Raw genomic sequence first — 20,529 nt, forward strand, 5'->3', positions numbered from 1 at the left:
AGAAGTGACAATGGTTGGAAAGCACCTGAAAAGCTCATTATATTGTTGAAAGAATGACACTTTTAGCGGAAAGAAAGGCCACGCATTGGACCACCTCATGGAAAATCTGTCCAGCTCCTCAGCTTCTGCTGTTGTATGCTTTCTTGTTGGCACGTTTGAAATGTTTCTTCTGTCCTCTGGGCTTCCACAATTATTTTGCCTCAGATAATCTGAACTAGTCAACATGCTCCTGACTTTATGGTGCATCTCCAACATGTGCCCTTGCACTAGAAGCCTGAAAGCAAAGTCCCTGCTTCAAGTCCCCTTGCCACTAAAAAAAACCACTCCCTGGGGAGTTCCTGTAACACAAGACCCTATTTTTGGATTTGATAATGAAGAGTTTTACTGGATCCGGGCCTTAGTTTCAGGCTCGCTGGGCAAAGGAAGGCACTGACACTGTGATGTACTTACTTACACAGATAGTTTCTTCTTTTCCCTGTCTGTGGCACTGAGACCTAGATTACTCACATGCAGATCATACCGCTTTATGGAAACCATGCTGGAAACTGAAACATAAAATATCTGGATTTGTCACAAGACTGGCTAAAAGAGACAACAGCCATAAAGATATATGCTTCTGAAGCAGAATGGTAGCAAATTCTCTTTTTTGTACCCAGAGCCCCTTGCTTAACAACGTGCCCCTTCTCTGCTCAGCCTGTGCCTGTGAGGCTGCGTACTCAGCTTGCTGCTATAGATCTGTAATACAATTACCACCTGTCAATCAGGAAAAAGACGACAGTGGCCAGCTGTCCTAGACTTACCTGTCCCCATCTGTGTACCTATGTGCTCCTCTAGCACCGGCTCTGTTTTTAGGGAGTTACCTATTGCAACCTAGTCTTGCCACTGTGAAAATGTGCATTGGCCCCAGTGAAGGATAAAAACTTTGGGTGGTGGCTTTTTCAATTATAGTTGAGTATAATGTCATCACCAAGGGGCTGAGGAGCTATACAATAAACAAGGTGATAAACAGGTTTGGGAGATGTCAGGAATCAAGCCAGCTGTCTCCAGGCCATTACAGGTAGGTACGACAAATGATCAGACCAGCTCAAAGGCAGGCTGCTGGTCTGCATGCCTGTAGGCTGAATAACTGACCTTGTAAAGAAGTCGACTCGTACAGCAGCGTACCTGGTCTGCCAAGCACTCTGACAAAGAAGAATGCTGTCATTTTTTGTGCATCCAAAGATGTGACACTAGGAGAAAAACTGAAATAAGCTTCTGGGATTCAGATGAGAGAAGGGATAAAAGCAGTATAAAATGATCCAAATACCATGTTTTTCCTCTGTCTCCTCTGTCTGCAAACTTCTTTGCCATGTACTGTAGAGAGCTTCCTAAGAAGGAATCAGGAGACTGCTGCAACTTTCATCCAGGTAAATGGCATGTTCATCCTGTAGCTATCCTCTTGTGCTCAAACAGCAGACTGAACATGCTCAAGTGAGTTTCTTCCCCAAAAGCTGCATTTGCCAGTTTCCTCTGGCAAGACAGCACGGTCTAAAATGTGTAAGATTAGAAAATGAGGGAGAGAAGGCAGCTGTGGCCCAAAATTGCCCATTCTCTTAGAAGGGTAAGATTTTAAGGTGGCAGGACATTGCTTTAATATTTCTGCAACTTACTGGCTATGTTGTAGCTCCTACCATAAAAAGTCACCTGAAATGTGACCTAGTAAGGGGAGTAGCCAGCTTTGATGGATACTCCAGACGTTTGGCTTTAGTGACCCATCCTTGTTAAGATTCTTACATGGAAAATATATACTAAGTTTCCAAAATTCAAGACATATTCCAGGAACTTAATTCTCCTGCCTCCCATTGCTTGCCTTCTGCTCTGGTTTGTCTTGCTGCACTGGCTGCTTCTTCTTTCAGCAGTGTCATGATATTTCTATATTACCTTACTTCTACTTCTACATCGTTAGTGCATTTAAAGGTCCAACTGAGGTATCTCTAATTCTGTATGCCACTTTACCTTGTGATTAGTGGTTGTACCACAACTCATTTTCTTTTGATTTCTGATGAAAATGTTGTACCTTCGAGACTTCAGCAACATGGGAGGACCACGCTTCCTTTGCTGAGCTGCAATGAGCAGCTCCTAAAACACTGTACAGCTTAGACAATTAAACATCACTGTTGTAACATGAATTTTTCTAGAAAGGCAGATGCTATTTGTTCAGGCTATATCTAACCTTGTCTTCTTCTAACCAGACAAGAGAGCATAAATATTCCTGGCAATACTGACTTTAGATACCAGGTTTCTAATCTTGGAAAAAAACTTTTAATTTTTCCCATCTTGCTTTCCTTCCTGACTGTTTGCAATATCAGATGGGTTTTGCTGTTTATGGCTGCCAGCCTGAAGAAATTACATGTCTTCTATCACCTCAAGAAGGTTGCTCCTCTATTTTGGACTTTGTTTTTTAAATACATTTCAAAAGCACAGTACAAGGGCATAGGTATCCTGAGAGCAGCAAGAGAACGTTCAAAAATATATTAACATTAAAAAGATTATTTCTGCATCATGCCGCCTTCTTTTTGAAACAAGGCTCCACGACTGAAAAGAAAGAGGTAAGCAGATCTGGAAAAAAAAAAAATAAATATTTAAATCCCATAAAAATGCTTTAAGTAACTAACTAAAACGTGGTGCAGGTACCTCTGCAACTCTGCAAACATTTCCTAAAGCTAAGCTTTAAGTCTTAGAGAGAACTTTGAAAAGGCACAGCTCAGGCTTTGTGTGAGAGAAGGTTAAACCAGTACATTTTCTATTATAAGTACTCTTAGAGATTAAGACTTTGGAGGCAGATGCATGAATGAAATACATGAAACTATTTTGTAGTTCATGTAATGGCAGGCAATCCTTTTCCATAAAATCTACCTTGTCTTATTCCGACATTGAAAACTGGCAACTACTCAGAAGCTTAGATCTAGTCCATGAAGCAGAGAAGTGCCTGTCTAGGAAAGGCCAGTAATGCCACTGATTTAATGGGACCCCTGAGGTTACTAACCATGAGTTATCGGTGTTTCTGTTCAGGACTAAGACCTGTGTTTGCAGCACCTGATATGCTTCAATACTCTGCACTCAATTTTGTAACTCAACAGCCAAGCTTTACAGTGCAGCTTTAGAATAATTTCATTTCTTGCCATTGCACAAATTTCCCAATACCTGTCTTAGGAACTTCAAGTGTGGTCACAATAATGATGCAGAAAAATAGGATGTAATCTGATGTGATTTGATTTGATGGATTAGGTGATGCCCATGCAAAGAATAGAAGACTAATCTCATTTTCAAGCCGGTATTATGGCTCACACAACAATGACTGTAACAGAGATATGCCTGGAGCTGGGGAAATTCAGCTGGAAGCCCTCATTTGCTTATTCAGAATGCTTTGAATAAAAAAAATACATGACTCCTGGACTTTTGTGGCTTAAATTGATGAAGTTATTGATGCAGTATTTATGATGTTTTTTCTGGAAGGGGAAGGGCAGATTATTAGTAGCAATTTGCTTTAAGCCATAAATCAATTTTAGAGTGCCTCAGGCCAACCATAAAAAGTATTGTTCTTTGTTTAAAATATTTTTGGTAGAAACAATCTAGATAACGTTGGAGGAAGTGAGTCACAAGTCGTACTCACAAAGTCAAAACTGTATGGTCATTAGTCTGAATGCAAGGTTTTACTAACATAACAGATGGAGCTTGGCCTTTGCTGTCTGGAGGGACATATGTAACCTTTATTTACACAGTTTACAAAAGCAAAATAAATGTTCAGTTCCTGAGTTCTTAAAATGACTTCTTCCAGTGGCACAATGTTGTGTCAATTCAGTCACCTGAGACAAATTAATGGTGGATGGTTTCAAAGCTATGTACCAGCAGTTAGGTCATGAGTATAAAACTGTGGACAATACAATCACACCTTCACTGGAGAAAGTGCCAAACAAACAAGGGAAATTTGCTGTTGCCACCCTGTGCCCTAGAGTGGCTGTCAGGTGACGAGGATGCCTGCTCTTGTGTCACCTGCAGCCATGTATTCTCTCTACAAACCCTTCTGCACACATTTTCATGATCATTACTTAGTGGCAAATAAAATCAGAATAGTCTTATAAAATGACTGGACTTAAATTCCAACTGAAGATGCCTTCATCCCCCCTTGGGAGTGGGGGAGAGAATGGGTGCAGGCAGTCCTGCTTCTACATTTTTCCTTGTCTTACCAAAAAGTTCTAGGAAGCCTGAGCTATTTGCAGATGGGTTGTCTACAACACAATTCATCTCCTCCCATGGCAGTTCCTCAGCAGAAACAACAGTGCAGATCAAATGTTTGACTACTTGTAAAGTGAATTCCACTGCTTTGATGCAGAAGGTAGGATTTTTCAAAAGATTTCAGTTCTGCTCCATTTGATTTAGCATTCATGGGGAATTTTGCCAGTAATGCCTTTGTAGGCACCGCTATGGCCTGTGAAATACTTGCAAAATCCTACCTAGAACATCAGTGGTTTTGTCTTCATGCTGTGTGGTTGTCTTGTCTGAGTCGATCTCAGGATGACCTAAATCATCCAATTGATCAAAACAACTACAGCCAAAGGGACTTCAGAACCAAAACCTAACCCTTAATCTGCATGTAGAAACCGCTTTTCTTCTCTGCAGTGGGCAACACCAAAATCCTTCATCTTCCTCCTCACCGTCAATCTTTGAAATCCCCCCCCCCCCGACACTCCCCATCCCTACGCTACATGGATGTTTAAAGATCCTCTCTCACTGAACTTTCCTACTGAAGTGCTGTCAGATGGTAACAAATTGTAGTGCAACTGCTGTTTTGCACACAGATGGCTTTCTGATTTTATTAGAAACCATAAATTATGCAGGAGTGAATTCTGACTGGGAAGAAGAAAAGGCTGAGTTAATAACAACAGACATGCTTTACCTTTGGGTCGTGTATTCCAGAAAGCTCTTCATAGATCTTCTCTCCTACCATGACAGCAGCTAGGTTGGCTGTGTATGTAGACAAACAAAACAGACAGAAAATAGCCCAGAGATTCATTAAAAACCTTCCAGTCCAGCACTTGGGGGGTTTGATGGCAGCTGTTCTTCCAAACAAGATCGCATAGCAGACGTTCAGGGCAGAGGAGAAAGAGAAGACTTTGTTCCTATTCCTTCCCTTGGGGGTCATCCCAAAAGGACTTTTCCACTCGTATAAGGTGAGAAATATAGCTGTGATGTGGAGAGCAACAAATATCCCCAGCCACATAGTCCAGTGAAGTGGCCACATAAAGGCTCCAATAGGAGCTGCTGTGTCTCTGGTCCTCACCAAGATGCCCAAGCTGGTTGAAAAGAAAGGGCTGGTGAAATCAATCACTTGGCTGCGGGCAGTGTTAATGCTAAATGATGTCACTGCCATGTGAGCTGTGCCAGCAAGAAGGTCTCCCACCAGCCCTGTCCAGTGGCCATTCTTCCAGGCTCCATATTTTCCATCACCAACAATGTACAAGTCAAAATCAAAATTCATATCCTCAGCTAGCTTCTCCAGCAGGTCAATGCAGTAGCCATAGCAGCACTTCTTGAGCTCAATGGGAACAGTGTCATTCCCTCCTTGAAGGGTTTCAAACAGGTTATCCAGCACGGCTGAATCATTGGTCAAAGGATCCAGGCACAGCTGCCCTGCTGGGCAAAGACCTTCATCATCTACATTTCTCGTAAAGACAAATGGATGCTCAATGAGAGTTACCACTCTGAGGTGCAGCCGGGTGGGGTGTTGCATGTGATTTTTATGTCTCTGGGCCTGTTCTGGCCATATCCCATAGTCCATGATTATCTTTCCTTCTTGCCAGCTCCCCAGACGAGTCCACATTGGGTTCCCGACAGGGTCGTGCTGCAGATTCCAGATGAAGAAGTTGTTTTCTGAGCTGACAATGGAGGAGCCTTTCACCTTTATGTGGCCACTGAGACCATCAAAAGTTGTGTTGGCTAAAAACCTGTTGGAGGGAGAATGCAAAGTAATCAGAAGCAGACAACTGAAGTCATGATGCTAAAACATATGCAGACATCATGAATTTACGTTTAAGAGAATAGATTGGGGATGCTGAACACCTGGATCATTAATAGCTTTCCTATGGCACAATGAACAAGCCACTTAATTTACAACTAAAGTACTTGGGAATGCTCTCCTACATATCTTATCTAATGTAAATGAAAACTCTTCAGGAAAGATATTATTTTTACTTACTAGAAAAAATGAGTGAGGGAACACCAATTTTTTCAGATACCTTTGCCTCATAAATTAATGAAACATAGGTTAGTTCTAAGCTGAACTCACCAAATCTGTAGTCAGTTTCCTAGATAAAAATATGTATGAAAATGGAATAATGGAAATTATGTATGAAATGCCCTTCCAAGAAAAATCCTATAATCTCAGTAAGATCTAGCTTACGTAAGAGAGGCTACTGAAGTGCTGTCAACAGCCTTCAAGCACTCTGAAGTGAACCAATCTGGATTCGAAAATGCAAATTTGGCATTGGTAAATCACTGTTAGCCACTTCAGAATGAACAAAGGGACTCAGTGAAAGACGGTTGCCCTAGGACAGTCAGTTTTAATTCTTACTGAAAAAAAGAAGTTTCTTAAAGGATCTGCAAAAGTAATGTCCTTAGAAGTGCAATTTTGACATTGTAGCAGATCTCATGAAGTGTGGCAGTTTTGCACTGCGTTTTGCATTGAGATTTCTGGGCTTTTACTATTCCAGATATTCACAATAAAATTAAGTATTTCCTTTGTGTTGGGTGGCAACGTTTGCTAGTAGTTGTCCTCCCTATATGTTGAATTCAGCTTCTAGTAAGTCATTATCAAAGAGGCTAAAGTGACATGGATAAAGGAGCAGGGAATTGAGCAGGAAATAAGTGTTATAAGGAGAAAATCCTTTTTAGTGTAAACACCATGACCAGCTGAACTGCACTCTGTTACTAAGAAAGCTGCTATGCATTTTGCAGGCACTGTAAGAGGGACCCTACTAAGACTGTGTAAGTCTTAGTATGCTGATTCCATTAAAAACAACTAAGTTAAATTGCTGCTAGTACGGTGTAAGGTAAGTCAGGCACATATTTTTCAGTAAGAGGCATTCAGAAGACAGACTATTTAGCTGTCATAGTGGAATGTAACACCTCACATTAGTTCTGGGAATTGGATGAAAGCAAGTATTGAAAGAAGTATAAAGGCTATAGCTGTATTCCAGCCTCAATAAGCAAGACATAAACTTTAAGTAGTGTTAATTGTTTATCAATAGTTAGAACAGATAAAAAAATAACCTTAAATTGATTTGAAAAGGATAAATCCACAGCAAGTGTGTGTGCATGCATACTTCTGCCCAGTCTCTACCTTTGTTTTGATGACTTTTGATGAATTTGATGGAGTTTCAGCAGTTAAGACTCTGAACTGTGTATGTCTCAAGATCGTATCAGTTTTTGTCCTCAGCAAAGGGTAAATTTATGAAACTAAGTAATACAGCTTTGAGCGTGGCTGTGTGCATGACAGCCTTTTCTGAGATGGCTTCAAAATTCTTCTTATGCAGTCTATTTTGAGTAGGTTGAGTTTGGAGAAAGATGATACAGCCAATACTGTCAAAAGCAATTGATCTGTACATGTGTTAATTTTGGCCTGAGAATTATGCCTAAAAACACACATAGGTGTTTATAAATGGCACAGACACATAAATGTGGTTCTCATTTGTAAAATCTTTTACCACTTAGTCTAGAGTTAGCTAAATGATACTGTAACTTCATTAATCAGTGGTGTCTGCCACTGTCTGACTAGTCCTTTCCTCCTATCCTGTATTTCATATTTAATGGTGTACTTGCATGTTTGTGTATGTAAACACTATCAAGGCAAAGTTTATAGGGGAAGGCAATCTTAAGCACTAAAGAAAGGTTTATGTGCCCATAAACTTACCTAGTTTTTATCTCTCCTCCTCAGCCTTTGTAAAAAATTGTGCAACTTCTTCCTTACAAGCCTTGCAAGGCTTATATGCTGAAGCCATCACTATGACAAACCATTGCATGCATAGATGGGTCTGTATGTAAAATTTTGAAAGAATTGTTTAAGTGTGGAAAATAGTGTTAACAGTTCACAAAATGCCAAAACTGATGGCGACAAGTCCTCAGAGGGAATAAGCTAGCAAAGTTCTGATGAATTTGGCCCCACGTTGCTACTACAGCATGACTTGGATATCAGAATGCCGCAGACCAGGTGCTTTGGGAGTAGATGAAGCTATGGAATAATGCATTAGATTTATTTTCTGCAGGTAGAATGAGAACAGTGGAATTTATGCACTGTGTTCTCTGACTGTCACTGTAGAAATAAGTGTGCCCATGAGGGTGAATCGAGCCCTCTGTACCTGTCCTGTGGTTGAATTGTGTTAGTGGTGGTTACCTGAGAGATTTAGTAGCATTTAAATGTATGACTTCGCTACCTTACCGAGTTAGTGGCTTACTTCTGCAGCTGATTTGTGTGTTCTATATTTTTGGTAGTGACAGGACATTAATCAAAATAAATGAGGGGAACGATGTGGGAAATACATTTTAACAACACTTTGTTTTATACGCGAGTGGCTATGGCTGCTAATCATTTGCATACGCTGTATGCAGCATTAGGGAAACTCATGCCAGAGACTTCACGTAAAAACTCCCTTACTCAATAACTTTAGGAAATAGATAAGAGGATCTGACTACATTATTTAAGCCAGCAATCTCTAGTGTGAATCTTTGGGAATTACAAGTGCCGAGTATTGCATAGACGCATTGGCAATATCTGAGCAATAACTTTTCAGTAGGGCTACTGACAGATTTGTATGGAAAGACAACGTGTACAAATTTCAGAACGCGAAGGGCCAGATCCTCAAGTCTGACAGCTGAATAGATTTCCTTGATGCTATTCAATACGTGTGAGCTAATGATCACACCGATAGCTGTATCAAAGCTTTACTAGCGTCACTTCAGTTTGACCAATGAGTCCAGAATGTGTAATTTGCTTATTTCAGCTTTGTTTTGCATGTGCTTTGTTGTAAGAACTGCTCATTAGAGCTTTAGCAGTACTACCATACTCCAGCAGCGATATCTTTGTAGTACCTTTAAGAATGATTTAATTAAATTATTTAATTTTCTTTCAAGCTTGATGGCTTGGTCATTCCACATCTTTCTTGGAAAGTTTACTGGAGGCAAGAACTATAACGGGCAAGCAAATAGCAGGCTGCTGAAATTACTCAAGAAGCGGAGTTAAAGCTGTAAGACTAATTAAAGCTATAAGACAAGATGAGGCTTTGAAATTTTAATGCCTTGTTCCGTCAACAACGAAGCTCCCATGATCAGGCAGGAATAGATCAGGGAATTGATCTCATCATAAGAGGAATGAAGGATGGAGACTTACAACAGTATAATCTTCAGGGGTTTGTACATCTATATCCATATCCGTATCTGTAACCATATAGATAAAGCATGCTTTGCCATGGACCAGATCCTGGTCTTGTTCACAATCATTATTCTGCTCTTGGGTGGCATTTAAATGTCTGCACAGACAATGTATAAGTGCAGTGTTGGCAGTGAAAGCTCAGGTGTCAGCTGTGGCAGTTTGTGGGACTGCTGTTAAATACACAGTGCAGTTAAGGGAGGTGAAGCTCTGTGCCACTGTGCCTACTCCATCCCCACCCACCGCAGCTCCAAGGCTATGTATCAAGGCAGAATGGTTCATTTAGACAGAAAAATGCCCACATTAGTAAACACTCAATTAAGCACCAGACAAAAGTTTCATCTCTGGAGGTGCACCACTTGCCTAAAAGCACTCGTGCAATGGACAAGGTTGGTCACAGTTAAGCCACTCACAGGTGCTTCACGCCTGAGAAATTACTGGTACCACTCAGAGTTAATAGTTATGCTGCTAACTCAAATACGTCAGTACTGGCATCAGGTATCTGCCTCACTTATACACTATAAAAACAGCTGCAGTGATTCAGGACAAGGGTTTATCTAACCTGTTATTTTGTCTTTAATAGCGTCCACAAGCAGATGCCTAGGGAAAAAAAGGCTAAGCATATGATCCTTTTTTTCTCTTCTACAATATCTTTACTGAGATGAAGGGACAAGAAATTTCATAGATGTGAAATTGCATATTGTCTCCCAAAATATAACAAAAGTTACAGCAGTTACTGTTCATGAGAGAGCTAATAGTTTTCTGTAGAAAGCAATGATGAAGACATATTTTGCAGGAATACTTTTAAGAGCTTTAATTTTGCTTTCATTTTTCATTGTCCCTTCCTTAACCCTCAAAAAGTCTGTTCATAAAACTACTGTCCTCAAATATTTGCTACTTTAAGAAGTCTCTTGCTGAGTTTCACTTTTCAGGGACTTAGGTATGATCTAGTTAAAATACCCAGAATAATGAGATACAATTAATATCACAGGTCAGTGGGGATATTGCAAGCCAGTGCAATATTTATTCCTAAACCTTGTTTCAGTCTTTGGAAACAGGAGGGTTTTGACCCCTAAATTATGGATGAGTGCTGACTAAGGAACTGTTAGGGTCTCAAACGGTTGTGTTTTGAGCAGTGCTGTTACCACATTACTGTGAAGACACATCTCAGATATCATTTCAAAAAAAGTTGCAAACATATAAAAAGCTTCAAGAACTTTTATCTTAACTCCATCCAACAACATCTGTAGGCTGAAAACCAGGTGTAATGGGGGAAAAAACATGCAACTGTCACTGGATGTAAACCCGTTAATGAATTTACATACTTAGCAAGGACCTTTTTTTTTGTTTTCAAAAAGAACCATGCAATTTTTCCTCTCGCATGTTAAAAAACAGAATATTAATAGACATGAATCCCCGAGCGGTTTTGGGAATAACTTCAGTATAGTGACGTGCAGTGGTCTACAGGAATAGTTTTAGCAGAAGCTGAAAGAGGAGCCTCCCGCACCAGGTAACAGAGAGAGCACTTTGTAGTTTTGAGTGCTCTCACCAGCAGCAGTGGCCTCTGAGGTGGTCAAGGTGCATCTTCTTTGGTTCTTTTCCGCGGAAGCATACTAGCAAGGGCTACACATCTGCTTTTATACTCTCTGATTGCTTTGGCAGTGCAAATATTTTTATTGTGTTTTGTATTCTCTCAGGTATCTCAAAACCTCAGAGAATTTGACACTAGCCCTGACTTTTCCCTCTAATATGCATAAACATAAATACAAGATACTTTCAGATCATAGTCTGTGACCTAGCCTATGTTTACTATGTGATCTCTACTTCTGTGGAACAGTGTCTTCTACAACTGGCTTAATCTCCCTCTGTGGCCAAGTTTAAGTTTCATTATGTGCCCAGAAGTAATGAAGCAGGAGGAAATACTGAAACAAATGTGTGTGTGAGGGAGGGTTAAGAGCATGATAGCTAAGCCACTAAGAATGGTGGGGAGGGGGAGGAAAATAATTTTTCTTGTATACCACAAATACTAGCTACAAAAAAGAAAAAAAGGAAAAACTTACTTTGACAAATACTGCCCTGAAGTTATATTCCTTTCATCTGTGTCCATGCAATTCATTGTACTTGGAATAAGAGCTAGTTCAGGTTGAATCATGGTGGCTGCTGCTACAGCTCTTGCTACCAGCTCCATTGCATCCTGTACGTAATGCTCAAAGACTGACTCTGTTGTCTTGCCATGAGCGATGAGACCGAGTGGCAAACCTTCTGTCCTCAGTTCTTCCACGTTCTGTGAATCCCCAATAATCCAGTGAAGTTCTGGAGGCATCACACCAAACTGCGTGGTTATTTCAAAAATCCTCCGTGTTTTTTCCATGTCACATCCAAACATCACCATGGTAGATGTTGTGTCTTTGATGCTCTCCAGGTAAAACTGTAAGTAGTTCAGAAGGTCACTGGTTGAAGTGAGGTTTGCTGTGATGTTTATAATGGATCCCAGATGGAACTTGGAGCTCTGTTGTGTGAGGAAGAGAAAGTCTGTGATGTTCCACTCCTCCTGGCATAGCATCAGGCTGAAATTATACCAGTTGTTCATCGCAAGGATCGAGAAAGTGACGTCAGCATCAGAACTCAGTGAGTTTTCTAAACTCATCTGCAGGTGAAGGGGATTCTGTAGTTAAAAATACGAAAGACAACTGTTCAGAAATATGCTGGACCCAAAGTTAATGAGTTTCCTTAATTTTTATTCACTCATTTAGTTCAAAGTAATCACCTGTCAACCAAGAGAACTGTGTGAGAAACAGGGAAACTTATACCTACCCAGCTTAAAGGGACTGTGATTCATGGGCTTCCTCGGCTAGAGTTTGAGTCAACTTCAGTAGTCACTAATGAGTCTGCTTCCAAGAATTTGTATTTCTTTCAAACCATTTGTACTTTTGGATTTCTTGGCATTCTCAAGCAAAGATTTCCTTGGGTCTCCTACCAGGGGTATGAGAAGGTATGCCCTCACTGTTCAGGTTCAACCCTGGTGTTAATGCTCAAATTCAATGGATGCTGACAAGTTCTTTGGTAAACAATAAGAAAAATAATGAAGGGCCCTCAGTTCTTTTCATTATTTCTTTTTTTTCTGGTAGTTGAGGGCTTTTTTTGCACAGACACATGAGTAACCTAATTAAACAGATCACAGTCTACAAGCAATGCACATCATGTACTGCCAATAAAGCACGAGAAGATTGATTCTTTGGTAAAGGACAAGTTACTGAACACACAAGAGGTTAAGATACACAGACTGTGATTTCTGAGCTGAAAAATAGTCGACAAATAAGCATTCCGTACTCATCTTTTCCACATCATTGATGATATACCATAACTTAACCCATTACGTTTCCCAATACCATTGCCCTTGGCTTTATCTTTTCCAGAAAAGGAAGAAGAATGTGAGGCTAATTCATTTGTTCTTTTAAGGTAAATATTTCTTTCTTTCTTATTATTTGATCCATAAGTACTTTTCCCTTACTCCTATTCCTCCCCCTTTCCTGGTCCCAAAAATACAGTTAAATTTTACCTATATATTTAGTAAGGAAGAAAAAAAATCAAAGAATCCAAGCAATTTCTGGCATTTTGCTATGAAATAATTCTCTGCTCTACCAAAATGTTTCTATCAGGCCTTCAGCTAGCACATTGTACACTCACTGTTCCAACTTTTGGTTTCAGCTGAGAACTTGACAGTCTTCAGTGCAGCTTTTCTAAAGAAGTTATTTTACTTTGCACTGGCATTTGATTCCAGCCATGAGACTGTTAAAAAAAATGTGAATTATGATGCCTGTTTCAGTGCATCTTTTGGTTTGTGAGATCTTTGTTGTGACTTTATCTCAACGTTTGTCTGTATTCATGCCCCCTCAAATTATATCTTATCCTACACAAGTACCTGAATTTTATCTGTCTATCCATTAAGTTACTAAACACTTAAGGTCTGTTCTTCATTCGCTTACATTTTCAGTAGTTAACATGTATTATGTGTAAGAGGGATCAAACCTTTACTGTGCTTAAAGTTGGTAAAAAATGCTGTCATTTTGATTTTAATAGTATTTTACTGTTCATTATAGGTTCCAGTTTGTATGGATCTTAGAAATGTCATTCTGAATTTGGAATAATACGATAATCACTCAATTTGCACTAGTTTTACTAAAATAAAATCCTGGGCTCTCCAATACAGATGTAAGAGGTGGAATGAGACAAAAACCTGAAGAGCTAAACACCATTTGTAAACAGCAAGCTTTCATTGTGTTAATTTGCAGTTACATGAACTCATAATCTGTTTTCCAGAGCAGATAATTTAAATTCCGAGCTTGATAAAGAGAATACTCAAATGAAGATGCTCTCAGCTCTTTTTGTTATCTCTTGGTTTTGGTACCTGTGGCCTTTTTTACACCAACACATGAACAAGCTAATTAAATAGATCACTGTCCACAATCGATGCACATCATGTACTGCCATTAAGACACAAGGATTGACTCTTTGATCAAGGACAAGTTACTGAGTGCACAAGAAGCTAAGCTGTGCAGACTCTGCGAGTTCTATGCTGGAAAACTTTGCCTACTAATTAAAATACATGATTAGTTCAGAAAAAAAAGCATTGTGCATAATATCTGGGTTTGGGAAGCTGATTTGAATAAATTAGTCTCTGCAAACTGAATCACAACAAACATTTTTTCTGAGGTTATGAGATGATCAGGTAAATTAACTTTAGTTTGTCTCTCACTGCAAACAGAAGGGAGTAGAAAGGATTTTCCTTGCGTCCTCTCTGTCCAAGATCAAGTAAAAGTATGAACACTTTTTACATGATGACCTGCCTCCAATCAGCAAAACTTTGCAAGCCTATTGACTTAGTTAATTTGAGTGTTGGAGAAGAAATTAGTTATTCAGTATACATAGAACATTTTGCATATATAAATAATAGCACACAACCTGACCATACCTGTACGAGGAAGAGCAAATGTCTTCAGTATATTCAGAAGCATAACATCCCAAGCATAGTACTATAGCTGTTACGGTATAGGCACAGGTATAAAAAAAAATTTATTGGATGCAGAAAAACAACCATGCACTGATGAGTGACAGAAGTTAGCAATAACAGCTGTGTCCATACTGTTGACTAAAACAGCCCCAGGAGACAACCTGGAGCATTTGTGCTTAGTTTGTACCTGGTCTGGTTTTGGCGCATGCCAATTAGCTTTCTCATCCCATGCACTGGCAGTTTGGGTCTTATCACATTTTGAGGATCACTCCCAATAGGCAATATGGATAAGACTGCATGAGACCTGGCTCTCCATCTCACCCAGCAGTTTAAATCTTTGAAGACCTCTACGTCCTCATGCTAAACCCAGTGCATATGCACAGCTTCACACATGCAAGACTGCTTCTGCTTGTCTAAGGCACAGTTCTTCCAGTGTTAAAACACTTTGAACTGGTCAAGATACACAAAAAGTAAAAATTACACCTTATGGTCACTGGGCATTACACTGGGCCTAGAGCAAACATAGCACCAAGCACACATAGTCCAGAGAAAGTGAAACTCTGCCTCAAGGACAGAAAACTGGACATAATTTTACTCAGCAGTGCAGGTGAAGGCAGTTTCCATCTGACTTGGTATTCTTAGGTGCAGGGCTGGACTCTCCTATAGCAGTGCAATTACAGGCTTAGTCCTCAGGAGCTCTAGCGTTGGTCTCTGTCTTATGTGCAATATACTTGGATGTGTCGATGTGGTCCAGCAGTGTGAGACACTGCTCCTACACTGAATGGAGATGGATTTGGGATAACCTGGCTTAGACTCAGACTGCATTTAAAAGTCCTTCTTGGTGTGAAACCATCTGTGCTTCAGCTGTCACTTTCAAAAGCCCACAGGTGCATCTACGTGGGCACTTACCACCACTGTGATTTATTAGTTGCTAAATTCCCTGTCAATATGCTTGAAAGGTAAACATTCAGCCCTGAAAAAGTAGCAAACACAGTCTCTTTTCTTTATTAAGTGTATTGGGACTGCAAACCTGTCTTCAAAATTTTTCTGATACAATAATATACATAAAATTCAGTCACTAGAAGTTTGTCTTCTGCTTAACTTTCAGCGAATTCTCAGCCCACCATGCAAACACCCCTGTAGATGTTGAAGAGGAATAGCAATTAATGTTTGCTTTGTACTGGGACTCAGGGAAGTGGATATTTGATGGGCCACGATGTTTCACAGCTCAACCAAGAAGAACTCTCTCTGGCCTCATCTAGTGAGGGGTTAGTTGACCTCACCAGTTTTATATGCAAAAGAAGATCCTTTTAGGAAAGGATGGGGAGATGTTTGGATTTAATACCTTCTTAATTTTATTTTGAAAGGTTTATTTGTCATTTGTAAGATGCAGTTGAACATATAGGCCCTGAAAAAAATTACACAGAAGTCACGTCACCATACATCCTTTGATACTACAGTGTTCTTAATGCTTTTACGTATTTTTATTGATTTGTCTTTCTTTAAAATAAACAATTACTGCTTTTTAATGAGGAACTTCCGAAAATTGTTTATTCTGTCATTCAGTAGCAAGCACTGAGACTGCATAATTTCATAGCAAAGGCTTTTGACAACTTAAATGATAGTTTAGATGTGTATACCTTTGTACTTGTCATGGAACAGCAGATTTATGAGTATCAGTGTATGGAACTGTGCCCATCCATCCTTACTGAAGTTCTTAGGCAAACTCCTTCATTACCTCACTTTGGAAATAAGTAAAATTTCACTATTTCTGTTAAACTGTCAATTAAAGCTCATATGGAAATTCAGTTGCTTTGTTTAAATTTGTCTTTAAGCTGTCATTAAAGATACAACTTGCGTCAGTTTTTCTTCAAATTATACAAACAGAGAATTAAACCTCATTTGAATAATGTTAATTGTGATCTATTTTTAATAATGTGTTTGCATTTACATAGTGTCACTAGCAAAAACATTTTCTGCGTCTATGAGGGCTTAATTTTTTATTGCATGTCATTAGCTCCTGTTTTATAAACCAGCCATGATCAACTGACTTAAGTTTTTACTGGGTAAAGAACAGGCCTAGAATCCTTAATTTCTGACTAATTGCCTTTGGACCAGATACCAACAGTCTTTCCACTGACTTTCAGTGGGCTTTGGACCAAGCCATTCATGGAATATTAAGTTTTACTCGTTCTGGTATGTTTTGCTCCCATACCTCAGCAGAGACTGTAACTACTTATTTGCTTCTTGTATCCCAACCAGAGCGGCTTTACAGTTTCATTTGCTGAGACACCTGAGATAGCAGGTTCATTTAACAACTGAAACATGATTTGCATTTCATTAATGCAATATTTTTCAAGTCTCCGTTTCAGTAATCTGTGGACCCATCCTTAGCCCTTGTAAATCTTGTGAGCACGAATGCCTGGAGCTGGACTGACTTACACCCTGAAGGATCTGGCCATTTATCTCTTCAACCAAATTTGTAATGCTAATTAGGCATGGTCACAGTGACATTTTATTTGACATTATGATAGCTTCATTAGCAGAGTTAAAAGCATATATGTAAATATTCTGTTGCTAACTGTGTAAAAGCAAGTAATACACGGAAAATATTATTCCCCTCTGACTCTTGGGGGCAAAGACAGTGCTCAAATATATATTTATGAGAAGAAATACCAAAGAGAAAACAGGCTATATAATTACATCAGAGAAAGCTCCACCTAAGGGAAAAAAAAAGCCTTCTGGCTTGCAGTGCAACTGTGGGGACTCGCAGCTTTACAAACAGAGCTAAACGGCAGCTGTGAGCAAGCTGATGCCACAGCTTCAAAAACTGGGAAGCTCTTTCTTCCATGGTTGAAATTACAAAATTTAGGCTTAAAACCCAGTTCCCTAAAGGCTACAGACACACCTATTGCTTCTTCCTTTCATGCCATGAAAAAAGATGCTATGAAATGTTATTTTATTTTTTTAATATCTGCCTCACTGCTGAAACTGCAATGCTTCGAGGAGGATTTTGTGTTGGCAGCTGACATACCACGGGAGGGACTTTGGATGCAGAGGACCTGCCACCCTGCCCCACCAGTCGCTGAGCTGCCCACCGTACTGCATCCCAGTCGCTGCACGGTCTACCCAGCAGCAACAGAGGGAAGGTGTGCTCCAGCACGTCCACCTCCAGAAACCTGCTCTGCCCATGGGGGAGGCTGTGGCCAAGATGCACCCATAGGTTCCCACAGTGGAGGGTGAAGCATCTGGGTTTTCTTCTCAGAATCCATTCTGCAGCTTCCGCAGAGATGCAAGCGGTGCGCGGGGCAGGCATGCCTCCCTCCGCTCCCCAGTGAAGAGCATCAGGAGCTGCTCCTGGGCTCTCTCCTGGTCCCAGTTAAACCCCCAGAGCCTTGTCATGGACATCAGTAAGCATTAGAGTGGCTTCTAGGCCTTCATCCAGCAAAACACTTAAGCATCTGTTTAAGCAGCAGCATCAGTATGATTAAAAATATCAGTAGTACGTTTCTCCTGCTATTTAGACTTTTGGTTCTCTGGGGAAGAAAATCCCAGACTTGCTTTGGCCCAAAAAGAGGAGGATGACTTCATGAATTCCTCTTTTTCTTGTCTTGTGCATCTGTCTCCACATACACACCTGCTGGACCAAGACTGTAATTTGAAACAGGGTAGATCCCCACACTAAAGGCTATTTTTTGCAGATGGTTTAAAAGCTTCTGAGAGAAAAAAGCTAGCTTAGACTAGCCAGAGCTGTCCTGATTCCTGCAGCAAAAGAAGCCTGGCATCCATCCAGGCAACACTTATAAGCAGATCCTAACAAGGCACTGATTGTTGATTTTAAAAACCACAAAACCACAACAGTTACATTAATTTAAGTCTTGACGCAGCTTGTCCTGAAAATGATCTCTCTTGTTAGACCAGGCAGTCATGACTAGAGGTTGCTTAACATCTCTAATGCCTACATACAAATACTCCAAACTAATCTGAATACGTACAGCTCTCTACAAGGTCAAAGAGGCAATATAATATATGAACTTTCAGCTGTTCTTGGAAAGTAAGACCCGTTATTTATCTTCATAGCCACTTATAACTTATCATAAGTAATACTACTTCAAAAACTTCAAGGTGTTCTTTCCTTCAGGAGGAAACAAAAAAAGAATCCAACATTTAAAGTCTGACAAAGAATATTTCATACAGATGCCAAGAGCCAAAATAGTTTTTCCTTCCCTAAAAAGTGTCATTATAGTTAAGAAAAGACAGATGATTGCTAATACAAATAGATCAGGGGGAGCTGCATTAATTCTCCATGACAGGCTTTCCTCCGTCATTAAAATGGCAATGCACCTCTGCTCCATGGTACACTTCAAATAGGAGAAAGAGGTGGCCAGGTCCACGTCTGTGACTCGTGCTCCCAAGTGCTACAGTATTGTAATCCATGTCTGCAAAGCCCTTGCAAATGTCTGGGCAAAAGATGCCAGGAGATACGGAGTGTGAGTATTAGCCACAATGGACAATATGTTACTGCATGGTTTTATTTCCTATAAGCTCAACACTGTTACAGAATCAGGTTGTCACACGTAGGTGAGCACTTGCCAACAAGAGCGAGATCTTGGCTAGCTCTACCCCAGGCTTTCTTTCTAATGCCATTTCCCAGTAACACATTTTTTTCTGGCTGGCCTCATCTAGACTGTCACGTTTGTGAGCAGGATTTCTCATTTGGCATTTGTGCTGTAGCTACTCCATTACAGGTCTTCCCACACTTGTAAAGGGTGCAAAATACAGTTGCTGTTCCACAGAGGTGTATCTTTTCGGTGTTCTTCTGAATGCCACTATAAGCTTGAATGGTTGAAAAATAGCATTCAGCAGAATTTAATTCTTCCCTTAAGGAGATGTGGCATTCAACTAACTCAAAGCTCTTCCGCAGACTGTCTAGGGGCGTTCGTGTGCTTCTCTGTTGAGAAGCACCTCACAAACATTGGTGCTTTTCGCATGCTGGCTATCAGTCAGAAGGGCTCTGTTTTAAAGCCACTCCCAAGCAGGTAGTTGGAGTTTTCCCACGTGTGTTATTCAGGCAATGCCCAGCAGAAGGGCTTTTTTCTCCCAGTTTTTTGGTTCATGAGGGCAGGCAGCAATTCAACTTTTGATAGCAGCAGAGCCAAAACTGTGGCAGCACCTGGAGCAGACAGGGAATGCACTTCGGGCTTGCTGAGATCTGCCTCCTTGGTCCTCACCCTCCTAACGTCTGAGGTGTGATGCAGGAAGACCCTGTTCTAAAGAAATTCTGATAACACACCAGTGGTGCTGTTTCAACTTGAAGAAAATTATTTAAGTAGCTACCAGAGTACTCTGTGTGTGTGTCTGCTAATGGAGGAACTCTTACTAGTCTTTTAGAGTGATTACTAATGACGCTAGATCAAGGATATAGGTGTGATCAGGCTGCAGTAATAAAATGTTACTTGGATTATCAAGAAATCACAGCTCAAAGGCTGTTGGAAAAAATAAACGGGGTTGTATCAAGGATCCACAGAAGTGCTATCACAAGATGACAGCAGAAGCCGTAACACTGCAAGCACAGGATGGCACCAGAGGTGCCAGGGCTAAAAATCACAACTCACCAATGGTCAGCTACTGGTCACTAGGAGACTGCAACCTTGGGAGCTGAGTAAAACTGGGTTTAGGGAGAGCAAAGAACAAGTATCAAATATGTAATATGTACCAGATACCACAACTGTGGATATAAGGTGGAACTGCAAACAAATGAGGAATGGGCAAGTAAATACAGCAGACATGCAGACAGCATTAACAAACATATAAACGTGACCAAAAGCAAATCCAAAGGAGGAAGAAACTCTCGCCATCAATGTAATACTCCTCCCTTTAGACATCCTGGGACACAGATGACTTGCCACTAACAACCCCCATCCCCTGAAAACACAAACACACTTGCTCTGTCTCCCTAAAGAAGATTTGTGACACTGACCTTGGGACCCAGAGGTGCAGGGAACGGTGAGCCCAGCACCTGAGCAAAGAGATACAGGAACTGCGTGTATGACAATTC

At 40.4% G+C, this 20,529-nt stretch overlaps 1 protein-coding gene across 1 annotated transcript in view; it reads right to left on the reverse strand.

Annotated features, from left to right (window-relative positions):
• GRIN3A (glutamate ionotropic receptor NMDA type subunit 3A) overlaps positions 1–20,529 on the reverse strand; it is a 72,387-nt gene that overhangs the window by 30,224 nt on the left and 21,634 nt on the right. The window contains exons 2-3 of the mRNA XM_072859182.1: positions 11,521–12,125; positions 4,937–5,984 (exon numbers count right to left, since the gene is read on the reverse strand). Of these exons, the coding sequence (XP_072715283.1) occupies positions 4,937–5,984; positions 11,521–12,125 (1,653 nt within the window). The remainder of the gene's footprint in view (positions 1–4,936; positions 5,985–11,520; positions 12,126–20,529) is intronic.

The sequence above is a fragment of the Ciconia boyciana genome, chromosome 4 (genome assembly GCF_034638445.1).
Source record: "Ciconia boyciana chromosome 4, ASM3463844v1, whole genome shotgun sequence".
Lineage (NCBI taxonomy): Eukaryota > Metazoa > Chordata > Aves > Ciconiiformes > Ciconiidae > Ciconia > Ciconia boyciana.